Raw genomic sequence first — 26,045 nt, 5'->3', positions numbered from 1 at the left:
ACCTAAGGGAGCGAAAGCATGTTAGAGAGGACCTTGGATGCGTGAAGCAAGCTCTTCAGATGCAGAATGAGAGGGTGTGCCGATGCTATCTTAAAGACAAAGCTAAGTCAGGGAGGGGGATTTGGCTGAAAAAATATACGTAATAGCTGGCAGATATTCCTACCTTATAAACTGTTGGCAGACAGATCTCTTGAGTCCATGTACCGCTGGGGCATTCATTGGAATGCACACATTGATTGTGGCACCAGCCACACTGTATAAAGTAAGGGGCAGAGAGACACTGACTGCAGGACTGGAAATGTCCACAGCCCAGGCCATTCAATGGAATCTTGGTGATCTGCAAAGAAAAGGGGCAGAAAGGGCTTCTAGAAGGGTTTGTAAAAATTGAGCATGTAAAAGTCTCATATAAATATCACTTGACGGCATCTAATTGAGATAGCATCTATGTGAAAAATTCTATACCAATGGCTTTAAGTGATCTTTAAAATGTCAAACTCCTTTTATTGTTGGTACACACATGATCTAAAGGTAGCACTGTTTGGTGGGTATAGTGTGCATCTGAGATGCCTGCTGATTCGAAGGCTGAGATGGGGTTTTGAGCTCCAGGAAATCTTGGACAGGACAACCAGAGCTAATTAATTAGCCCCCTCCCCACCTCAACCCTAAGGAAACATCGACGTTATTGTCTTGGTCTAGAATCACTGTCTTAAAATGTTAGAAGTTCTGCAAAGTAGAGACATGTGGCTCTGTCTGAGATGATTCTAAAATAACAAGAGAAACTAATTTAAGCTGTAGGGGAAACACTTGAGACCCTGGAAGGTTCCGTGTAAGGTTACATGGCATTCTGGTATCAAGATGTTCGTCTCTCTCTCTTAGAGGAAAGGGCCACATTTCAGTGTGGGTCTCTAGGATTTGTCTTCTGCCTGCTCTGGAGTTCTACGATAGGACTGCAACTCACATCCTCATTGTTTGTTTGTTTGTTTCACTGAGAAACAGGACTGAGGAGAAATGCACATTCTAAAGAAGACCTTCTCAGGCCTAATACCATTTGACTAGTGGATAACTCTACTTCAGAAGCTCTCTGGAAAACTCTAGAAAGAACTAAATGGAAGAGGCATGAATCTGAGTCCCAGAAACAACACTAGCATTATCCATCCAATAAGAACTTCATCCATGGAAATCTCCATGGAAACAGGCCTTACCTTCTTTCCTGTGACAACCAAGGTATAGCCATCTTGATTTGATGGATGCTCAACAATAACTTCTGGAGATACAGGATGAGAATCCAGGAGGAAGTTCACATGAGGGGTGAAATGGGACGTTCGAGAGAGCACCACCTGAGCAACAAAAGAAACCACTCTCATTCCAACAGAGTTGCTTTAAACACAGGAAGCATCCATTACGATTCCAACTAAAGACCCACTATTAGAAACCAACACATCTTTTCATCTCCTGAACAGATTGGGTCTCTTAAGCAGGTCATCAGTTTGCACACAGGGAGTGTGGAGTAAGAGGTTGATTCAGCACTGGGCTTCAGATCTACTGTGAAACTGCCTGACATTTCCAAGAAACTTTTATAAGTTTGTAATTTCAAAGTGCACTGGTTTGTTATGTAAGATTCCAGGACAATGATGGACACCCTGAAATCAGAATACAAACAAAACAAAACAAAGGAACAAAACCAAGCCACTCCCTCAGCCATAGTTTTCTCATTCACAAAACAGAAGTGGAGATTAAAGTAGTGATTAAGTACTCTGGAATCAAACACACACAAAATAAACATATTCTGGGGGAAAATAGTCATTTTTTTTCTTTTTCAACACAATAAAGAAGTCAAGTAGCCTGAAACAATTTAGGAAGACTCCCAAGTGTTTAATTTGTTCCCATGGGATGAATTGTTAATAGAAAAAACTAACCGAGTGCATACTGAGCCATACAAGTTTAACATCATGACAGGCTGGTTCTACTCCAAACACTCAACACTTTCAAAACACCTCCATTAATCGGGGTGGTTATATTTACACAGAAGTTAAATAATGGTTCAAGGGTCATGCGGTCAGGATGGAAATTTCTGTTATTTCTTATATTTAGGGCCCCATAGTGACCTTTGTGGGCAAAAATGAAGAGGAGTTTAATTTCCAGTGCCTTGCCTCCTCCTTGGGCTGCTCACCAATCAGATGTTGAAGAACCCAAACCTCTATAGCACATCACCTGGATTTTAGCTATTCAGTCTTGCAATCTTAAACCTCTTTTGGTGCTTAGCTCCTCCCAATTCCCTGTAGTTCTCCAACCCATGACTTCACTTTGAAAATAAAGATATAGAAAGCCAAAAAAAAAAAATAAATAAAAAAAAAACCCAAACTCTTTTTCATGCACAAGTCAAGACCAAGACAGGCATCAGTGTGCTGGCTAGTCTTAGGTCAACTTGACAACACAACGTAGAGTTATCTGAAAGGAGAGAAACATAATTGAGAAAATGCTTTCATAAAATCTGGTTGTTAAGATACTTCTTCAATTAATTATTGAGAGGGCCACACCCATTGTGGGTGATTCCACTCCGGGGCTTCTATAAGAAAGCAGGCTGAGCAAGCCATGGTAAGCAAGCCAATAAGCATTCCCCCATGGCCTCTCCATCAGTTAATGCCTCCAGGTTCCTGTTCTATTTGAGTTCCTGTCCTGACCTCCTTAAATGATGAACAGTGACATGGAAGTGTAAAAGCCAAACAAACCCTCTCCTCCCCTGCTTGCTTTTTGGTCATGGTGTTTCGTTGCAGTAACAAAACCCAAACTAAGACACATTGGCTTATCTTAATACTCAGTTTTCTACGACTTTCTACCCTTTGATGATTATGGATCAACTCTAGCATATCTGCACGATGCATCTGTCTTTCTGCTTTCTCCTAGTCTCCTCAGACCTACTACATGACAATGATTGTCTCCCAGAACCCTCTGAAAGGCTACGTTTCCTTTTCCTTCAACTGCTGTCGCGTGATATGTCAGGACTGGTTGCTGAGCCTTATGGCAATTCTATATATAACCTTCTTGCTCGGTTTAGAATTTCTCGAATCTATAATAAGCAATCCCTTCTTAATTACTAGACTGTTATCTCTGACTTTATCGCATATCTGATTATATGTGGTTCCCAGGAATGATTAACCTTTCCCTTTGTTTTTTTTTTTTTTTTTTTTTAAAGAAGCTCTTTGCATCCCTGAGCTTGGGTGGATTGATCTGTTTTTGCCTCATGATTTTTCAGCTGGAGACAGCATACACATGACACTTTCACCATAGGCAACCGAGTCAGACACTATGCTCAGTGCGTTGAGAAGAGATCATGGTTATTCTGGAAGACAGATACTGCTTTTGCTCTCAATAAAAATCCAAGGGAGAACTGAGTTGAAGAGTGGAAGAGCCAGGTTTCCCAGAGACTTTATCTAATGCCTAAATCTGAGCATTTGATTCCTTCTTAAACACCCAGCTGCTTGGCTCTCGGAGCCCTGGAGTGAGTACCAATAGAAAGCTTCAGGGCAGAAGTCCCAAAGAGCACTGGGGAACAGAAGCTAGAACAGCTTTCACAATGCATTTCCCTGCCAGTGACTCCTTGTTTCAGTAACCTTGGCTGCAGGAGTTAAGTGTGCCTAAGGCGAAGGCCTCTCTGTTTAAATGAGTCTCCATGATGCCCACATGAAATAGAACTAGCCCAGCTAGCGGAGCTGCTGGACTAGGACGTGTTGTCTGCTGTGGAAAGTGGACAGACAGCAGGAGCAGGAAGGAAGACCAGGGGAAGAGGGGGCAGATCTTTGCCTCTGCAGTGATGAGCGGAGAGACCTTATCACAGATGCAAATACCCTTTCAGCTGATCATTAGCCTTTCTCTGCAGGAGCATCCACTGTAAGGAAATGCCAAGAATACTTTTTCTATCATTAATTCCTCCCTTTCTCTCATTGCCAGAATCCTAAATAATTGAGTAACCACTAAACTCCTCAAAATACTCCTGAAGCAAGGCTTACAAGAATTAGGAGTTGCTTTTTGTTGTCATGGAGATATTTCTAGGGACAGAACAGAATTTGGCATGTAAGTTTAATTCTTATGATAAATCACTTGGCAATCTGAGAACAATTAGTATGAAATAGAAGACTGGCAATTATCTTTTGAATTTCTACTGTGTCCATGACTAATCCTTAGTATTTAGGTCACAAACCCTTTTTCTTTAATGATCCTGAAAATATCGGCCTAATGCATTGTTTGGGGAGTGGGGAGAGGAGGGGAGGAGGAGGGAGGGCGGTAAGGGGGAGGAGGAGGTATCTGAGAAAAGATGAGGTAAAGCAATACATGAACAGAAATATAAAACAGTGTGGTCTCACCCAGAAAACTTGTAAATGTGAAGAAAATACATTTTTTTGTGATTTACTATGATTCATAAAGACCAAATTCCCTACCATATTTAGGTTTTATTTTCAACTAGACAGCCTTACAGGTTAATTTTGTTTAAAAACAGATGAAGGTAATTTTAACAAAAAAATAATCTAGATAGCTATCTATTCCCTCAAATGCTTCTGTCTCTCTTTTTTAGACAATTCAATAGTTTCATGTATAAAGGGGATGAGGAAGAGGGAGAGGAGGAGGGAGGGGGAGGAGGGGGAGGAGGAAGGGGGAGGAAGAGGAAAAAGAGGGAGGGAAGAAGGCAGGGAAGAAGAAGGAGGGGGAGGAGGGGTAGTGATGGTGATTTTGTAGCATCAATTGGAATTTCAGTGCTCTGTCGGGTAGGAATTGACAGCAACCCTGGTGGTCAGCTGACTTCCAGGGGCTTCCCACAATCCTTCAGAGAACCCACTGTCACCCGTGCTGTTCTGATATGACCACATGGACACCCCACCTCCTCTGTCCCACACCCTCCCCACGTGACTTGGCAGACAGAAGTCTGAGAGTGTGTTTTATCTCCCTCTGTTTCCCCAGTGAGAATCCACTGCTGTTCTTGCTGTTCCCACAGCTTCTAGCCTGTCTCATAGAGGCCACACTTAGTGTATATGTGGATTTGTGCAATCATTTCTACAGTCAACTTTGAAATACTTTTAGTCATTCAAAACAAAACAAAACAAAACAAAAAACACACCCACCAACATCCCTTAATAATTATTGCCCAATCTCTGGAGCCTCTGACATGTACTAATCTACTTTCTATCTATTTTCCTATTCTGGACATTGTATATAAATGGAATCTGACCCTGTCTGGAATTTTGTGCATGACATTTTTTACTTAGTATATGTTTTTAAGATTCGTCCCCACTCCTTTTTATTGCCAAGCAGTACTGTGCTGTATATACAAACCACACTCTACACATGTATCCATCACTTGGGGAACAGTTTGGTTGCCTCTGTGTTTTGGTTCTTAATAACGCTACTGTGGATATCGGTGGGAAACTATCTGTGTGATCATATACTTTCCTTTCTCCTGTGTGTTGCTTCTAGGATAAGGCGTTTTTCTTTTCAAAACCTTTCTGCAACCTTATCTTTTTATTTTATATTTTTATTTGATATATTCTTTATTTACATTTCAAATGATTTCCTTGATCCCCCTCCCTGAAAGTCCCATAAACCCTCTTCCCTCCCCCTGTTCCCCCATCCACCCCTCCCCACTTCCCTGTCCTAGTATTCCCCTACACTGCTGCACTGAGCCTTTCCAGAACCAGGGGCTATCCTTCCTTCTTCTTGGACATCATTTAATATGTGGATTGTGTCTTGGGTATTCCAAGCTTCTAGGCTAATATCCACTTATCAGTGAGTGCATACCATGAGTGATCTTTTGAGTCTGGGTTACCTCACTTAGGATGATGTTCTCCATCTCCATCCATTTGTCTAAGAATTTCATGAATTCATTGTTTCTAATGGCTGAATAGTACTCCATTGTGTATATATCCCACAATTTTTGTATCCATTCCTCCGTTGAGGGACATCTGGGTTCTTTCCAGCTTCTGGCTATTATAAATAGGGCTGCTATGAACATACTGGACCATGTATCCTTAGATTTCACCTCACACCAGTTAGAATGGCTAAGATTAAGAACTCAAGAGACAGCAGGTGTTGGCAAGGATGTGGAGAAAGAGGAGCACTCCTCCATGCTGGTGGGATTGCAAGATGGTACAACCACTCTGGAAATCAGTCTGGCGGTATCTCAGAAAACTGGGCATGACACTTCTGGAGGGCCCTGCTATACCACTCCTGGGCATATACGCAGAGGATTCCCCAGCATGTAACCTTATCTTTTTAAGGTGTTGCTAACTTATCCCTGGTATTTGTACTAGTCTTCATTCCCATTTCCTGACAGGATCTCTCTACATATCTCTGGCTGTCCTGGAACTCACTAGACCATGCTGGCCTTGAACTCACGGAGATCTGCCTGCCTCTGCCTCTCCAATGCTGGAGTGATGAGAGGAAAGGTGAGTGTCACAAGGCCTGGCCTTAGTGCCCATTTCTTTATTGTGGACATTTTAGTAGGTGTGAAGTAATAGTTCTCTGTAGTTTGGGTTTGTATTTCTTACCAAGTGTTTTTGTTTTGTTTTGGTTTTGGTTGCTTTGCTTTGTTGTAAGAGGAAAGTCTATTTCAAGAGGTTCACTGGAGACCCTTGCTTAGCCATCCCTGCTCAGTACCCATAGTCAAGGCTTGGAAGAATGTTTCTTCAGAGTAAGAGTGGGCCTCTAGAGTGTGGGGTCTTAGAGGAGCTGGTAGCTGGCAGGGTGGCCTCTCACTGGAGGAACAGAGAGAGAGGTGAAGCACACAGTTATCTGTGTGGCAGATCTCTCGGAGGTAGAGAGGCCTGTAGGAAACTGTTGGAAGATGAAAGTCAATTTTCCTTGAGTAAGAATTGACAATCTACAGTCCTGTTTAAAGGTAATCAAAACTCCTCTTGAGTTTTGACACCATCTATGATATTGATTTATTTGAAATCTTAAGAAGCCAAAGATTCTTAAGGAGTAAAGACAAGCCAATTATTCATCAAACAGCCAAATTATTGGAATTTGGGACTCAAGGAGAAAAATGTGAGTAAAGGTAACATTGATAGATGACCAAGTTATACCTAGATATAGTGCTACAGATTTAGAGATTAATCTGCTTTCCTGTGGCTCTAGTATAGATCAGACTTGGTCCACAGTAGGTCTCCAAGTCATGCCTGATGTTTTAATATATTTGCAGATTTAAATGTGAAGCCTACTTATATGCCTTGATGAAGGCCTGAGTGTTTTAAATGTTTCAGAATGTAACTTTGAGTTTAATGTGTATTTTCAAGCAATGACTCTGATGCCGTGTGCGTCTAGCCAGCTTGAGATTTCTTAGCACCTACAAAATGATGTTTACTAGAAAGAAGTCACATGAAGAGCGGCTGCTTCAATCAAGAAAACTAGTTTAATGAAATAGAAAAAAGTAGTAGAAATTGCTGGTTAGCATTGGAAGCTCAGAATTCAAAGAGGTGGGAGACAATACACCAAATACAAACGTTAGTGAGGTGAATAGAGCAGGAGAGGAAGGATACGGCCCTCCACATTGCAGAAGAAAGCCATGAAGTTCATTAAAAAGCCGGGGCGGGGGAGCCTTGCTCTGTACTTTGCTTAGTTATGTTTGCTAGATGGTCATGAGTGCTTCTATTCCAAGGAAGCATAAACAAAAAGCAAGTTCTGGAGCTGTGAAGATGGCTAAGTGGTTAAGAGCACTGAATGTTCTTCTAGAGGTCCTGAGTTCAATCCTCCAATCATCTATAATGGGATCCGATGTTCTCTACTGGTGTGTCTGAAGACAGCTACAGTGTACTCATATAAAATAAATAAATAAATGTTTTAAAATAGCAAATCTTCACATCTGTGTTTCAATTATTTGAAAAGAGTAAAAAGGAAATTCAAACATCTAAAACCCAAATAAACTAGCGATATTGTAAAAAAAAAAAAATGAGAAGAACCAACATATTTGTCAGAGTTTGGTTGTGAAAATGTTCCCCGCAGGCTCATGTTCGAACATCTGGTCCTCAGCTGGTGGCATCATTCTAAGAGGTTGAGGGACATTTAGGAAGTGGAGTCAGGCTGAAGGAAGTTGGCTGCTGGAGTTGGGGCCTTGAGGTTTCTATCCAGACCTTGCTTTCTGTCTGTCTCTGCTCCCTCATCTACCCAGATGTGAGAAGCAGCTTCTGCCACAGACTTCAGTCACTGCTGATCACGCCTCTTATTCATTGCAGTGATGGACTGCATTCTCAAGGCCAAATCGATCCTTCCTCCCTGAAGTTGGTTCTGTCAGTATTTTGTTACAGTAATGAGATAAATAACTAATGCAACTTTCAAATTTGCAGTAAAACACATTGACTATAGGACAATTTGTCTATGTACAGAGTTTATCTACTACTGATATTTAAAATTAATAAAGGTTCAAAAATTAATGCTATATATTTCTTATTTTACATGTCTCTCTCTCTTATTTTATTTTTTTGATTTTCTACAAAGCATCCATTGAAATAGATTTTACTTTCTCTTTGTTATCTACAATCAAAACAAACAAAAGTTCCACATCTTCCCAGGGTTTCAAATATTTGTGATGCTTTAAATTTCTGATATTTGATAGCAAAGAAAATATATGTCTTTCAAGAGCATGTATACATTAATTTTAAGAACCCAGCTTAAATTTTAGCTATGGGCATGACCTTCAGATTCTTATTTACAATAAGTTCTTGTTTAGCACAAAGACACTTCTGAGCTCAGTGCACATGTTTTCTTCAAAAGAAATGGGCTAGTGCTAATATTCATTAGGCAGGCCTATATCTAGGTCAGTGCTGTATATTCCATTTTAAATGACACTTTTTAATGATGCCTCTGTCTGAATATGAGTCAATTAACAATCCCTAAAGAGAAACAGTGTTTGAGTTTAATGTTCATTCAGCTGCATCTCTAGCTAATACTCCCTTTCTGGACTAATATGTATGTGTCTACATATTAGACAATAACAGTAATTCATCAAAGACATGATGCATGTCATTGCCCTTCGTTGGAAGGCGCTGATACGGCACACCAGATGAGGGTCTAGAAGCCCCATGCAATTGGATGGTAGGAGGTGAGGAAATGAATTGGACTTACATAAAGGCAGTGCACACTCTCACCATCATGATTCTTTAAGTGACAGCCATAAAGAATAATTATGACCAAGCGACATCTTTCCTCTTTAGTTTCTTGCTAGACTCAACTAGTCCAGATAAGACCAGAAGGACAAATAATGAACTTTAACATCAATGAAGGTAACAGAATAGGAAAGGGGTTGGGAGGATGTGGAAAGACCAGAGTGGTACCAAAGAGCTTAATGGTAGCTGTGATTGTGCCCAGGCAGTGGACACTGTAAACTGTAAACAGGCATACTATTTGTCCCCAGTAAATGTCTGTGAGTTGAGTTTGAAGCAGGTCTTGGAAAGGCCTCTGGTCCCTTCCCCCATCCCTGATCCACTGACTCTGCCCAGCCTGACAGTCATGCACAAATATTTTAATAGCAATGCTTTGCATTTAGAGATTAAAGGTCTTATACAAGGGCTGTAAGAAAAAAAATCAAGCAAGCATTGTTTAGATGTAGATTAGATGAGGAGCTCAGAAGGGGAGACATTGGCAATCCCTGTGATTAGTCCTGTGATCTTCATGAGAATCCACTGTTCTCCCACATGGCCCTGCTCGCTGGGCTAGGTTTCCCTGTAAGGACACATATTCCCCCCCTCCCCTGTTTACTTCTGCTCTCTCAACTACTGCTTCGTGGTCTACTTCAAAGCATCCCCAGAGAGTGATCGTACAAACCCAAACCGTTTTTGAATTCTATTACTGCTATATCTCCACAGTTCTAGACTTAGATATTCGTGCATGTCCGTATATGTAGACTTAGGGGCACCTGCATGAGATACGTTTCACACTTGTTTAAAAGTTAGCAACACGTCCAACATGTCTTCTCTGCCATGCACAGACTATTGTTAGCTAAACAATATAATTCTTTCTAATCAAATAACCACTGTGAAATACCTGATTCACTTTGCACCCAACAGCTGGGGCTGTAGCTTGTGTTCCCAGCCTGAGCCGAACACCAGCACAATAGGAAGGGCAGAAACAGCTGCAAACTCTTGGGATAAAAAAAAATCTGCTTAGTAACTTTGCCATTAGACTTGAGGGCAGGAAGGAAGTAAAATCATTTCTCTGTGTTTCTCATGTGTAGCAGCTGCCTTGGGAGGGAAAAAATATGTTGATTCTATTTTGTAAGAGAAACGCCTCAGTATTTACTAACACGGGAGTTGTAGAAACTTAGCCTGGGTACGGATTCAGAGTTTTGGTCCAATCACCATACTCACAGAACCTGGTAGTAAGTCACTCTGGCAAAGGCAGCTAAAGGTCTCCTGTCTTCTCTACGTTCTTTACTCTCCTCCCTCCGCTGTGTTTGATGTAAGCAAACTGGATCTCAGTGTGGTTGGCCTCTGTTGCTGGTCAAATGCTTTAGGTTTATTTATATAAAACTCGATGGAGCACAACTATCACAGACATAAGTCCTTTCTGGTCCCTTTATCAGCATGCACCACCGCTGCCAGGAAAACATTTTAATCTCCTCTATCAAAATTTTATTTCCCCCAAAGCAGGTTCCGAGTTCCCTTTGCTTCACTCACTTGCCCCGTTTAAAAAAGAAAAATCAGTAGAATTGTAATATATGCTTGATGACGTTAAGATGACCTGGAGAGCAAAACTTTCAGGCAGTGATGCCAGTGCCAGTTATGAAATAAGTTCTTGTTTTCACTGTTTGGACTATTAATGGAAGAAGATAGCTCCCCCCGCCTCAAGATACATATGCATTTAGATGTATGCACTAACAGTGAAAAAAGAGGCCATTTTATTTGAAGGAGCATGGGGGGGGGGCTATATGGGAGGATTTGGAAGGAGGAAAAGGGAGAATGTAATTATATTATAATCTCAAAAATAAAAAAAAATCTTTCAAATTGTAACTGTTTGTTAAATTGTGTTAGTGTAGACCTGGGTTGGTGAGATAATGAGGAACTTAGAAAACAGAAAAACACAAATCAAGGTGAGGGAAGCAGGCCATTGGCACGCACGAGTGAGTAGTTTACCAGATGGCCCGTTCCTCTTCAGACTCCTTGGACTTTCATAGCAATGAGCAGGGTAACTGAAGAATGCATGGGAGCACAGTGATGGGATTCCATCTCAGAGACAGCAGGTGACAGCCATCCTGCGCTGGTAAAGCTTACATGTATATGGAAGGGATATGTGTCCCACCTTCACAGGCAAAAATAGATTTAAATGACCAAGACTGGAGAAGCAGGGAGACAGCACTGGAAGAGGGGGCAAAGAGGAGTGGTCAGCAGTGAGGGGGAAGAAGTCAGGGGGACAGAGTGGGGACAGTCATATCATGGGATCTTTGCTAACATTTTAGAGATAGGAGGTTGACAGGCATGCTTCATGACTCTGGAGAGAGGTCCTACCACACCAACAGAGCATGAGAGAACTACGAATTGTAGCTCTTAAATTATGGCGCCGACACCCGGGCTATTCTAAAGATGATGAGAACTTCTAGAACTTTGCTTTGTAAAATAATATACAGTATGTAGGAATGGGATGGATAAATTAGAGGAAAATCTCATCACTCTCAATTGACTTACTAGATGCCATTATCCAATCAGTATGTTAACTACATCATACAATTAATAACTATATCAGACAATGAAGTAAACGTTTTCCCTTATAAGAAATTCCTCATATTCATAGAAGTTCCACAGATGTCACCTCCCCTCCACATTAATTGAGAACTTACTCATGGTGAAAAGCACCAATAACTATCAAAGCAATAAAATGTATCCAACATGAGGGGGTTGTTAATGTCTGCAAAGTGCTATCTATGATCCTTGTAGCTGGGAAACGCTAATTCCATCAAGTCTGAAATGTGAACTTTTATTGTATGGAAATACTGTCACCAGCCATTAGAAGCATTTCTTAATGGATCCTGCTTTGAGGAAAATTAAGTATCTGAACTTCTCTGTGAGACTCCACTACCTTGCAGGAGGAGGAGAGCCCGAGGTACAGTGGGACTTGGATAGCATCCCTTTCTGATTGCTGACAGTGTCTCTCAGGGATGTGAATGATGTGAATATCTCCTCTCATGGACACGCGTGGGCCACACAATAGCTCTCCTTTGATGCACAAAACAGGAAAACATTGCCAGTGCTTAATTGTTTCATTTTTTACTTTCCAATCATGTGATAAAAGTTATAAATAGGAGAAAAAGATTCCAGACAAGAAGATTAAAGCAGCCACCTTAAGGTTGAAAAGTTGAAAAGCTTTACAAAAACAAGCTACCCACTTCATAAAAAGTAGGTCATGCCTCCTGGTTGCTACCCTTTCAGTTTTTGTCTCTAGCTTCGACTGCGATTTGCACTTTATAGCCTGTTCATAAATAGTGTTCAGTGGTAATTATACAAAGCGGGCTACCCTTAGAATGCCCTTACCTGCATGAAGCGACCTTCTGACGTCCCTAGATTAGCAATGGTGAGGTCACCTCTGATGAAGGTGGAGATGGATGTCAGGAGCACTTGGTTGAGCCGGCCCATGAATAAGTCGACGCGCTGCAAAGCTGTGGTGAACTCCGTCCGATACTCATCGCTGCGTACTTCACAGCCCGAAGAATTTCTCAGCAGGGTCTGGAGTAAAACATGGCCACGAAGTTAGAGTCAGGGGGCAAAAAAGCTGGCAGGAAACTTTGCAGTGTGTCATTGAAGAGTTTGCTCAGAATGTCAAGGATAATCACACGAACATACAAACAGCCCTAACTGTGCGTGAAAGTCTGTAGTGACGGAAGGGGCTCCGGTTTTACCAGGCACTGTTGTGTGTACGGACTCTCAAAAATGGGAGGCAGAGCTTACTATCTCAGTGTTACACTGTGGTTCAAATGCACACTCATGAAGACGGAACCCGGATGAGTTGAAAGAGGAACAAAACTTTAAATGTCTCATTTCTTGACATTAGTATATAGCTCCTTAGCAGCAAGTCCTATGAAATGAAATTTTGGTGTGATGATGGTGATGGTGATGTTAAAATTCATACTATGATATATCTTAAAACCCAGGCATATGTGCATGTTTTGGGAGCACAGAGAAGTAGAGGGAAGTATTTTTATAGAGAATTCACGGGGAGGTAACTGAGCATATACCAACTGCCTTCATCAAGCCTTGGTCCTGAGTGAGCACGTATTTTGTATAATTCCTAAAATCTTTCTGCGTTCAGAAATTGAGGTGATCGGTGTTTTAACCTCTCCATCTGCAAAACAGAGATTGCTACAGGAAAAAAAATGTCCCCACAACACAGAATTGTTGCAAAGATTAGGTCAACTAGCTCTTACGAATCTCTGGCAGCAGAACCAGCATAAGGAATATCACTTTCGACTGTCATCGTTGGGAGAAAGCTTTTTATTTTTTTTTTAAATTTTTTTAAAGTGCACATCAAATATCTCAGTAAGTAGCCCCTTGAAGGACATCACCAATCTGGTAATGTTCAAATTTAAGTGGAAGGGTGAAAAAAAAATACTGTTCAACAACACAGGAAAATGGCTATTGAGCTCTGAGGATCCCTCCCTCTATGTAGTGATCCAATCCCTGGTGGTTCTCTTACTTCTCAGACCTAAGCATCTATGCTTCCTGGGCAGGACCATTCTTTCCTGAGTATCCACATCAGATTTCCCAAGGCTTCTAGAAACACCCCTGGGCCACACATGCCTGGACCATACACTCACCATACACTTTCCCGGCAACCCGTTTCTCCCGTGATATCTATTTTATTGACTTGACATGTGATCTCTATCCACATGTCTGAGAGACCTCAGGCTTAGCCTGCCCCTTTTGCCCCTTCCTGACCTTATGATAATATACACTTCCCAGAGTGACTCTTCCATCCCTCCAGATGTACGCGCCAGACATCTAAGAGTCTTCATGGTTCCCTTCCCCTTCATCTCTCCCATGTAATCTTTCTTGAAACTCCCTCAGTTTCATTTTCTAATGGTCCTAGTTACTTTCCATTCCTGACCAAAGGTGACTTGGGGAGGACAGGCTTGTTTGGTTTACACGTCCAAATCACAGTCTATCATCGACAGGAGTCAGGGCAGGAACTCAAGCGGAGGCAGGAGTCACGGAGGAAAGCTGGCTTGCATCCAGCTGTCTTGCTTGTTCCTCCCAGGACTAGGGCACAGGGATGACACTACTACCCACATTGGGCTGGGCCCTCCCACCTCAACCAACCATCAAAACAATGCCACACAGGACTGCCGATGGGCCGTTCTGATGAAGGCATTTCCTCACTTCAGGTTGTCCTGCTCCCAAGTGCCTCTAGTTTGGGCTGGTTTGTGTCAACAGGCTACTTTCCAGACCTATACCTGGTTTTTCTGTCTCCATCACTGTGATACATGTCCTAGCCAGCCACTCTTCTGCTATGCTATGGCAATAGCTTCTCAACCAGTGCCACTGTCAGATTAGCTGCTCATATGGTAGTAGGTCTTTATTTTTTATATGATCCGACATGTCTTCCTTTCTATTTAGATGATGTAATTCATCCCCCTGATCTTAAGATAAAGCTTTTTAATATGGCCTACTAGTTTTCATATTATGTGGCTCCTGCCCACCTTCTGGTTCTGTGATCTCTGTGTCTCAGTGTTCAGGCCTGCTTTAAGCTGTCCGAGGGTTGCAGGCATCTCTCCATTAATGAGTCTGACATAAGTGGTTTGCTCTTCCGGGGTTGCCCTCTACCTCCCCTCACCTAGTTAGCTCCTAAATATCCTTTATTCGTGAGTTGCTCTGATGCTCATATCTAGGTCCAATGCTCCTACTGTAGATTCTCATGATAACTTTTGCTCATTCATCAAGTATAGCGGTAGCCATTTCTGCTGGAACTCAACATTCCCTTGTATATTTAATGTCAGCTCCGGTCAAGTGTAGTTGCTCTTTCAAAACTCTACCGCCAGTGGCAGACTGAACATCATGCCAAACAGATGATAACAAATGATAGCAAATGATAACAGAATGACGGGATAAGGCAGGCGGAAGTGATGTGAGTGTGGAGGCATGAAATGGTAGTTTGGAAACTACCATTTTCAGGAATAGGGCAATGAGGAGTTCTTGAGGACCAAAGAATGGTTGGCTCCTCCCAGTTCCTGATGACTGCTGAGAGTTGGTCAATCTGGGCCAGTTGAAGGGCACGGGGGGGGGGGGGGGCATACTAAGGAAAAATGAAGCCCAACTTAGAAGAAATGAAGGTTGACTCTTGGACATTTCGTTTGTTTGGTTTTTGTTTTTCAAGACAGGCTTCCTCCCTGTAGCCCTGGCTGGCCTGGAATTCACTCTGTAGACCATGCTGGCCTTGAAATCATAAATCCACCTACCTCTGTCTCATGAATGTAGGGATTAAAGGTGTGTCCCTCCACTGCCTGTCAGGATTTCTTTATATATAGCTACTAGTCTGGGACAGTGATTGAGATGTTAGAAATCCTTTGTTACTTTCATCTACTACAGAAGTCAGAAACTTAATCTTTTGTGCATGTCTTCTGAACCAACATCACCTGCCCTCTAACTTACTGTTACTAATAACAAAAATGCAAGTGTATTACTCAGTAGTGACTTCATTCCTTTAGGCTGACCATTCATGACTTGGAATTGTGAAGTTCTTAAATATTTTGCATCTGTGGTTAAAAGCCACCTAAAATATTCTATTTTTGTACATCGGCAATTTCTTCATTTTAATTGACAATCAATTAGCCAACTGAGAGAGAGTTTTAGGAGAGATTAAATCTATTGTATCTTGTAATTAAGAAAATGTTTCAGTTCTGGACACTTATTTTGATGTATAATAAGCACTAGCTCCCTATTTAATTAGAAGCCTTTCTTCACTAAAGTACTATAGATTATTTTGAGGAGTAGCAGTTAACTGGGATGAACCAGCTAGTCAATAGAGATCGATTAATTGATAATTAAGTTTCAAGTGGTGATTGCTGATTCATTTTGTAGAAGCCAGAGCCAAGGGAAGCTGCTTAAAGGAGCAATGAACAATTTCTAATCCTAAGCCACCTGAAGTGCTCCACCAGGGCCAGGTTCCTTCCCTTAGTAGACCCTACATTGCTCCTTGTAGATCTGGGCAGTCCACTGAGAATCTTAAAACCTCAAACTTGACCTAGGGCACAGAGTTTCTCAATGGATTTCCTGGAATGCAAATATAATATGTAAGATGTAGAGCCATCCTGAATCATAAACTATTGTCTGCCTCTGTCATCAAGTCATCGGAACTTCCTCAATATTTTGTGTCCTAACTTCCCTCCATCCTGCCTAAGTGATGTCAGTGGGTGATAACCATTGCTGTAAGATCTGTGTATCTGCAAGGCCACCAGAGATAAGGCCCTCCTCCTAACCAGATTGCTTTAAGGTCCACCTCGCTGAGTCAGGTGAACAGAAGAGCAGGTGAGGTCATCTCTGGGCGTTTCTTAGAGTGCCTGCAAATCTACTGGAGCTTGCAGACTTTTTTCTTCAGTGGAAAAACAGTGTTGCAACCAGGGCCTCTGCCCCTATACACCTGTTGTCCCAGATGCAAAGGTTAAAAATAAATCGGCATCAGCATCGATGGGATATGTACATTGTGAGCTTCAAGGCCCTTCCTTCAGGAAATTGGTCTCTAAATCTCATCTTTTCAAGGATTTATGTCTCTATCTCTGCCTAGTAAAATTCCTATGTGGAGACATTGCACAAGGCTGGGACAGGATCTGTGGGGGCCCCTTGATCTTGAAAGATTGTGCAATTTAGAGCTAAGGAACAAACAGGGTCAAGGACATTCTAGTGTCATATGCACGTATCCATAACTACTACTACTTCTTCTTCTTCTTTTTTCTTTTCTTTTGTCTTTTCCCAAAGCAGAAAGCACCGCAGGGGGAGCAGCAAGAACACAGGCTTCTGGGAAGAAGTAATGTTCCAACATTCACTGCGGGGAAAGGGGACTCTCCTTATCTCTCTCCATGCTGAGAATGTTGCGCAACCCAGAGACTGCCTCAGGGTGGCCTACAGAGTGGTGCGCTATCTCAGCCTTAGGCATAGGATTTTAATAAGGAGCCAAGCTCTCCACACTGCAAAGCAACATGCAAATAGAGGTTTCAGTCACACTCACTAAGTCCTGTAAGGATGACCCTGATCTCAACATATGCACTCAAAGAATTGTGCACCATGCATATTCACACACCTCAAATGTGTTGCAAACTCCTTTCTCTGGGCTCCGTCTTATATCTCATCCTAGAGATAACTAGAATTACTCTACACTATACGCCTTAATTAATTCAGTGTATTGTGTTTATGTGCGTGAGGGTTTTTTAAGAAATCATTTTATCATATTTGCCTGTTACTTTTTTAAAACATGGCTCAGATATATCTATTTGTTTCTTTTAATAAAAAGAAAATTGAAGTGTAGAAACCTCAATAGGTTTGACTGAAAATGTTTCCCTCAATTAGCACTGTGATGTATGAAGTGAGTACGCAATTACATTTAATTCAGTGTAATTAAGGATGTGATATATTTGAAATAGCGATTCTTTTAATTGATCTATAGGATAGATTTAGCTCATCTATAGCTAGTTTAAATCAGCCACGCAATAACTTTTTAAAATGTAGTTTTGTTAAATCATTCCAGATTACTCATACCAGTTCTTACGTCCTTGACCATGGAAAACTAACATAAGGTTTTTAATAGAAACTTTATTCAGAGTCATATTTTGCAGAAGATGTAGTAATGGCTTTGTGGGAGAGTCAACTTTCAAAATGGAAAGTTCTTTCTCTTAGACTCCTTTAGCCAGTTGGCTAAACACTCAACTTTCCTAAATGACATTCCTGCAGGGGTGCAGTGGAACTGCTGAATGCAGGGGTCCAGGGCTCTGGACTTTAACATCTGGCGATGTTTCTCCATGTTTGCTTCTCTCCTTCGGGATAGCTAGGCTCATTGCCCTTTACCCCACTGATCCTGAGCCGCTACCATCCCAGGTTTTAACTCCCCAGTCACTAGAACTTCTTAGTGATCAACACCAAAGACAGGGCTGTCTGGTACAGAAGAATCAGTTCTTGGGCAGAGCAAGCTAGTCTTTGATGTCAAAAGTTGGTGGTGTCTAGACCTTGTCCTGTGCTAGGAAGAGAACTCACATTTGATATTTTCGGGGCACAGCATGAAAGGAAGATGCTCCCTCACTATTTCTGCATCCACTGACTTCCCTAGATCAAGTTCTACACTGTGTCTTCACCCGCCCTGGGGCCATGACTATGTGCTGCCTGCCTCGTCTGCCAGTGTAGCTGCAGGTCCAGCAGAAGAGCAAAGCCAGGTGCAGTGAAAGGCAAACTGGCAAAGCCACTGAGGCGGCACACACACTGAGGCGGCACACACACTGAGGCGGCACACACACAGGCCTCTGGTTGGCCTGCTGCTGGCTCAGCACTGGTGAGTCACCTGGGGACAATGTAACAGACTCTCACTTGCTGCCTGCTGATGACCTAACTCTACACAGCCATCTGGCGTGTACTCCTCAGGGCAAGCACATCTCCACATCTGCCTGCAGGCTGCATTTGAATAGGTCTGACTCAACCCCACCATCTTCCCTCACACTTTGGGAGAGAAGATTTTTCTCTCCTTCAGCATAGGACTTCTATAAATCATTTCATTGCACTTTTACTGCAGATACCTGCTCAAGACCAGTTTCAAATTCCAGCCTGGAGAGGGGCGGAACTCACAAAGCTCCACCCTTAGTGGAATCCTTTTATTTAGAAGATAGACTAGAAAGGAGATTGTGTTCATGTCTTCATGGATGACCCACACTCATGGGCATATAAAACAGCATTGAATGGTCTGAGTGGGTAATACAAAAAGGACACAGAGCTGGAAGGAGGAGGAGGAACTAGAGGGTGGACGTAGAGGTTGAGTAGGATAGGATCCACTGCATGTGTTTATGAAGTTTTCAAAGAATTAAAGCATTATATTAAGTGTAATTGTATTATGTATTAAATATAAATACATTAAATACATTATATATTAGACATTAAAGATCATAGGATCCATATGAGATATTTTGATATATACACATATACATATACATATACATAATCATATTCATATACATATGCATATACCTTAAAAATGTAAAAGCACTCTTAACTTGAATGTTGTACGCCAACATATTTTTTAGCCCATCTTCTGAAGGCATTGTGTACATAGGGAGACCAGAGACCAGCACATAAAAACACATAACTGATTAGTCTAGGGGTGAGGTAGGAGTGGTGGGTGGGTGGATAGAAGCAGGGGGAGTGGGAAGGGATAGGGGGTTTCTGGGAAGGAAGGAAACCGGGGTAAGGAGATAACACTTAAAATGTAAATAAAATAAAAAATAAATAAAAACAAAAACAAAACCGAAGTGCTCAGCAGATAGGTAACTAAAAGCCTGTACCAGCAGCACATGCTGTCCGACTAGAGAGGAATCAGAAACGGCGTGGCCTTCAACAGCTGCAGAACCTCGCAGCAGAGACGGATGCAGAGCTAGGTCTTGGCAGAAGCTGGTCTGAAGGAGGAAAGATTCTTGGAACAGAATATATTTTATGTGTGGATATGGCTTTCTATATGCATGTGTACAAAGGCTTGTATTTGTACATAAATATATGTTCACTCTTGGGGTTAGGAACACTCAAAATTCTACAATGGTATGGGCTTTGGAATTGAAAATGTTAAGACTTTCGCATCTTTATCATTTCCTAAGGTGAATCAGATATAAAACAGGCCGAGCCCATGTGGTTTTGGTTAGCAGCCTTCATACTGAGCTCCAGTGTCAGCGAGGAGCGACAGAGATTCATCAAATTGCTCCAGGTATGGCAGGTTTCGATGCTATGAGGAGGTTTTCTCTCTTTCTCTATTTAGTTAATAGAAACCAAATTGTTATGCCCTTATTTCATAGGCGTAGTAGAAAGCCAGACAGCACAAAACCAACCCCCCAACATTAACCATTCAAAAGGAAGTCATTTTTCCTTAATGCTGTAAGAGCCAGTTTCTTTGTAGACTCAGGAGGCTCCCTATTACTACAGAGCAACTAATAAACGTCTTAGCAGGCCAGAAGAGGCGAAAGATGGATGAAATGGAAGTGTTCAGTCATGCCCTAGTATGTTCCTAAAGCCCGTGACTGTATTCTAGTCATGAAGCCAACAGGCATTAGCTCTTATCCCTCTTTTCCATCTTAGCCTTATAGAGTGAGACTCATTTCCTGCTTTCTCATTTTGTTTCAGACATGAACTACTTATCAGAAACTTTGTAAGTGGGCAAGGCGTCCTGAGTGCCAACCCAATCCCCTCTTTTCAACGGGGCCTATTGAGTTCAGGATAGAGCTTCCCTGCCTACCACGTCCTCCAAGCCTATGAAGTCATGCCACGTAAGAGGAGCCCCATGTCCGTAAGGGCGCTACTGACACAGACACTCATTCTTCTTTCTGTTAATCCGTGCATCATTTTAAACATGAAACCACTATTGGTGTCTAGCGGTGAAAACCTGTGGGGTTTCCAGGGCAAATGTGAAGGGAGGTTCCTACTGTGACTATTATTCATGGTGACAGTGTAACTCGAGCCTTACCCACTAGATGTTCTCTAAAATTCCTCACCCTGACAGTATCATTCAGTTCTGGGAATGTTCCAGAAGGCCTACAGGAGCAGAGCTGTCCTCCCTCTACATATTCTTAATGGCTTGAATTCTCCTTTCCCAATTTCAGGCCATGACCAAGTTCTATAATTTCTGTCTGTCCATCTTCCTCACCTTCGTCTGCATCTCCTTTCACATTTCTCTCTCTTTGATTTATCATTTTTTTTCTAAGCTGTGTGGGGTGCATCTGTGCATGTGTCATATATGAGAATTAGGAAGGGAGCATAGGGTAGAAGAAATAGAACTTTTTAGTTTCTCCTGTGCTAACTTAAATATTAATATTCCACTACTCTACAAATTAGTCATTAGAGATCTGAGAGGGAAGATTGAAAGGTAGTTTGGGGAAAATGTTATTTTTACTAATAAGTATTTTAATCGCCTACTTGAAACACGGACCAGCCTTACAATCATTTGTGTGATCGTATGCATTTTGTTCAAGCTATTGTCTTACACACCAGATATGTGGAGCGAGAATCCACAGCCCATATTAAGAGAATAGCAATGTTGAATAGAAAATACAGTATTCTGCATGCGGCACGAGATGTGGTTGAAATGGGTGACTTTAATGGGGAGAGGGAATGGGAGGGAATCTAGAGAACAGTTCCTGGGAAAGATAGTACCTGGGGTGAGAATTAAAAAAGAATAGAGAAGAAATGTGAGTTTGACAAAACGAGTATTGAAGAAAATTGGAGGCTGACCATGGGACAGGCACTAGCCAGCAGGGCTGTGAGGGAGACTCACTCACAGACACTATCTGCTACCGCAGTGACAGCCCAGGTATAGGGCAGAGCCAAACAACACACAGGATCTGCTGTGTACCTGTTCACAGGTATATATGTGCAAGTTCTTCCCTACTTTTAATCAATGACAAAACCTGAATCAGTGGTAACTTGGTATAGGCATGGTAGGACACTTTGGTGGCCAGCTGTGCGAGTCAAGGGTGTCAACCCTCTGCCAAGAGTTTGTTCTTGACTGGAATTCTACTCCACGTGAAGGAAACCAGGACCCAAGTAAGACACTCCTTGAATGTCATAAAATGAATGTGGATTGTGCTCTGAAGCAATTGGGGGGAGCCCCCAGATTATTTCTAAAGTTGCAGCTATAAAACCATGCTGCTTTCAAGAAAGATTACCACATCATCGGTACTCAGGAGACAAACATCGAGTGGAGATGAGGACAGATCTAGATGCTCTCATTTTCTCTTACTGGCATCATTTTTAGCACACTAAAAGATTTTTTTAGAAGCAATAATATTTTCTATTTCTGCTTTATGAATACGTAGAAAGAAATGAAGGGTTTTAAAAGTACACGTTTACTAGGAAAGAACCCAGAATTTATTTTAAAGACGGAATGGAAGGCGATCATGGTCATGAAGAAGGCTGAGGCAGGCCAGATGATTCCTTGGAAATATTAATTTCTTGATTAAATAGGCGTTGTTTGCACCCACGCCAGCTGCAGGATAAGGCGCTTAGGGAATCCTTAAGCAACTCTGGGCTGGAGAAGGAGAATGTCAACATTGGTTAATGAATGAGAGAGGTTGTGTAAATGATTACTTAATCCCAGTGGAGGTTTTCCTGAGCTACTGGGGAGCTGGGGTGAGGCTGACAGACAGGAATAAGGTTCGAAGGAAACAGAGCCCTAAGCAAAGAATAGTGCAATTTATTTTGTGATTTTCCTGTAGCTCAGAGTAGAAAATAAAAGCTGTGCTAAAGCAAAAAAGGTAAAAGGAAGCTATACCATCTTCATTATTGAAGTGATTATCCATCCATTCACTTGGACAGATATTTATTATATATTACAGACAAAATGGAAAATTCGACTATCTTAACTATTTCTTGAACCTCTAACAGACAAAGCATTCATTAAATGAGGTTCTGGGGGTTCTAACTGCCTCCACGGACCACAACGCAGGGCAAGTTTTCATACAAAAGCAGTATTTACTTAAGAAAATGCAGGTGTCCACATTCCGAGTGGTTGACACCTCTTCTCTTCATGAGCTAAGATACACTCAGTAAGACTGTTGTCTTTTCACTAGGGTCACAATGACATCAATGGCCGGCACCTTCTGTACCCTAGATCCTAGGAAAATGTGAAGGTTTGCTCTTTTCTTTTTTTGTTGTTGTTTCAGTTTTCAATGGGAAACTTTCTTTTTAGTAGGTGGAAAAATTGTCACAATTTACCACACCATGACACCACCTTTAAGGTTGGCAAATGTTTAGCTTCTCTTTGTACATGTCAACAACTTAGAACTTTTGGCTTTGCAACATAAGTCACAAGGTTCACCTACTACTTACATAGTGTGGTTTTTTCAAACCCCTATGGATAGCTCTAGCACCGAGACAGTAGTGCAAGTGAGGTTGTATGATACATACCCAACTCTACCTCCAGTCACTGCTTTTATAACAATTTATTCTTAAAAGAATCTGAGAGCATGAAATGGTGATATTTTTCCCCCATAGTGTCTCCAGCTAACCCAATGTAACTTCTCTTTTCCAAAGTAGAAATATTTCTAAATCATTCTTACTAATATAGTTATTGCTTCTTGTTTACTATGATGGTGGAGCCACAAATTAGTTTCTAACTTAATAGATTATCAGACATATTCTATCCCATGATAATTCAAGATGTTAAGTACTGGGGCTACTTAATGTGACCTTAGGTTCACCTTTATTATTACACTTTAGGACATTTCTAGAGACGCAGACTGTCTCATAATATTGAAAATATGAAGACAATAGTTTCACTTTACTATCATCTTTTCCAAAATTGTATATATTTCTTACATCCACTTGCTCTTATAAATAGTCTTATTACATTAAAGAGTTGGTCACTTTACTGGAAAATAAATAGTCCTCTGCCTGTAATTACACGCTTCAGGAAGGGGCAAGCCAATGACCTCCCTGACTTGTAGGCACAGGAACAAGCTCTGAAGATTAAATACCTCCTATTCCCTTGGCAAACACCACTTCTTTGTTGGCCAAACAACAATGAACAGACAAACACAGAAGAAGGTGAGTTTTTCTTTGGATACTGCAGGCTAATTTTACACCCGCACTTCAAATCTTTGTGGCTAATGCAGATGATGAAAACACTGTTTACAATTTATTCATAAAAATACTTGCATAAACTTTACCGAGATTGTATACACCTATGATCTGTATGCTCTTTCAGTCCTGTTCGAATGCATAGATTGTTTAAGAGCTCTCTAAGTGCAAATTGACACTACGTATTGTCTGTGATCTACAATGCAGATGCTAGGTAGCAAAGCAAATGTGTGAGAAATGCCTCCCTTCTGAGACCTTCCCTCACTTAGATATCTGCGTGATTAAACATATAAGCAGATGAAGATGATTAAAGACAGATAAAAGCTTAGTGTAAGGGCACCAGAAATGAAAGGATTGGTAACCCAAAGATGGCCTTGCTTGGAGGGCGCACACTTGGGCACTCAGGAGGTGCTCATAAGATAAGCATGAGTCCTGGGAGCACTTGGCTCCCACTTGGCCTCTCAGCCACATGATCCTCATGAGCAGGAAACACACTGAAAAGGGACGTGCTTGTGAAGCGTTGATCGGCTGCGGATACAGAAGGACAATGTGATCTGGGCCACCTCAGCATCACATTGCCTTAAGTTCTATTGATGTTCATAAACACTGAGGGCTTCAGAAGGACTTATTTGTGTGTTCTCTGGGTTGCATGATTCTTTGTCACAGGACTCATGAGTAATGGGAGAACCCTTTCCATGTGCAGAAGAAAAAACTGTCTTCACAAATACTGAGTGTTGACACAAAGAGAGGCAGGGAGCCAGGGAAGAGATGATCCAGCCCAGCAGAAACCCGATTTACTTCCAAAGAAGCTGATGGCATGCTAGGCCGTGAGGCCGGGAATGACTAGCTGAAATGAGGTGTGTGGCTTCTAGCCACGCACACATTACCTCCTTCACACCGAGCTCTATTAAAAACGTATTTTGCATAACAGAATATATTTCCAAAAAGGCAAACTCCCAACAGGGCATTGCACCTTCTGATATCTTTTGTTAAGTAGAAAATAAGATAAGGTGCTTTAATGGCTCCAACTCATTTTAAAAAGTTAAAGTGAAATACAGCACCTTAGCCTTAAGACAAAAGGCCATGAGATAGGTTGTGATTGTTAGTTTATTAGATACTTGACAGCTGCGGGTGGTGGTGCATGCCTATAATCCCAGCACTCTGGGAGACAGAGGCAGGAGGATTTCTGAGTTCAAGGCCAGCCTGGTCTACAGAGTGAGTTCCAGGACAGCTGGAGCTACACAGAGAAACCCTATCTTGAAAAAACCAAATCCAAAAAAAAAAAAAAAAAGAAAAGAAAAGAAAGAAAAAGAAAAGAAAATAGATATTTGACATACATTTGCCCCAAACTAAATATACTGGAGATAGAATGCATTTTTGTACCATTTTAAGCTTTACCTAAGAGTTAACTTTATCACTCCAGAGTAGTCTTTTAAGATCTAATCATAAAATTTAGATACTGCCTTCATTTGTATCTAATGAATGGTCACACCATATTCCATGGGTTATCAGGATATCTTGTCTACTGGAGTGACTTGGTTTTTTCCTGCCATCTCCACTCATCCACTGCCACATGAAGAAAAGTGTCACATGCAGTTGGCCCGCCACTGTCCTACTAGTGGAATTAGCACTCAGGAAGCAGCTACTGGGCTTTCTATAGAATCCTGGTTGCATAATAAATCCTTTCCTTGGATTCTTACTGGGAATGGTGTTTCTGGGGATCTGCTCGTTTTAGGTCCTAAATTAAACAGGCTTCTCACACTCCGCTTAAGCTAATACGATGCGAGAATAAGTCTGTGATGTAATTAGCTGAAAACAAATGGAAAATATTGCATATTTCATTGTCAAGGTGATTTTTAGAGGCATTCACTTTTGCTATTGACTGCCACTGCATTAGTGCTTGTAACCTGTTTAGTGCATTAGCTCTAAGCACTATTGATTCACTCAGAGCTGGTGAGCCAGCTCAATCCTGCTTTGTCCCCAAATCCTGAGTGGTTCTTCACGTTTAGTGTTGGTTAGCTGCCTGAGAGATGCTAAGTGATAAACAGATGTTTTCAATGTAAACTTTCAATAGGAAATTTAGCATTCAAATGTACACACTTCTGGCACGCAGATCTACATTCCAGGCCACCATGAACCATCTATGTATTCTGTGATGACAACACAAGAAACTCGATTTTCATAAAGTCATCTCCACAATAGACTGCCATCCAAACTCAAAGTGACCTTAACTCACCCCTTTTACCTAGAGCATAATCTGAAGTGTCA

The 26,045-nt window shown here is 41.6% G+C and overlaps 1 protein-coding gene across 5 annotated transcripts in view; it reads right to left on the bottom strand.

Moving 5' to 3' along the window:
* Met (MET proto-oncogene, receptor tyrosine kinase) overlaps positions 1-26,045 on the bottom strand; it is a 107,410-nt gene that overhangs the window by 44,811 nt on the left and 36,554 nt on the right. For all 5 annotated transcript variants that reach the window (XM_052173266.1, XM_052173264.1, XM_052173263.1 and 2 more), the window contains exons 4-6: positions 12,507-12,698; positions 1,203-1,337; positions 164-337 (exon numbers count right to left, since the gene is read on the bottom strand). In XM_052173266.1, the coding sequence (XP_052029226.1) occupies positions 164-337; positions 1,203-1,337; positions 12,507-12,698 (501 nt within the window). The remainder of the gene's footprint in view (positions 1-163; positions 338-1,202; positions 1,338-12,506; positions 12,699-26,045) is intronic.

This window comes from Apodemus sylvaticus, chromosome 2 (genome assembly GCF_947179515.1).
Source record: "Apodemus sylvaticus chromosome 2, mApoSyl1.1, whole genome shotgun sequence".
In the NCBI taxonomy this organism is placed as follows: Eukaryota; Metazoa; Chordata; class Mammalia; order Rodentia; family Muridae; genus Apodemus; species Apodemus sylvaticus.
The sequence above is the reverse complement of the archived record's forward strand: the minus strand, read 5'-3'. Positions and strand labels throughout refer to the sequence as shown.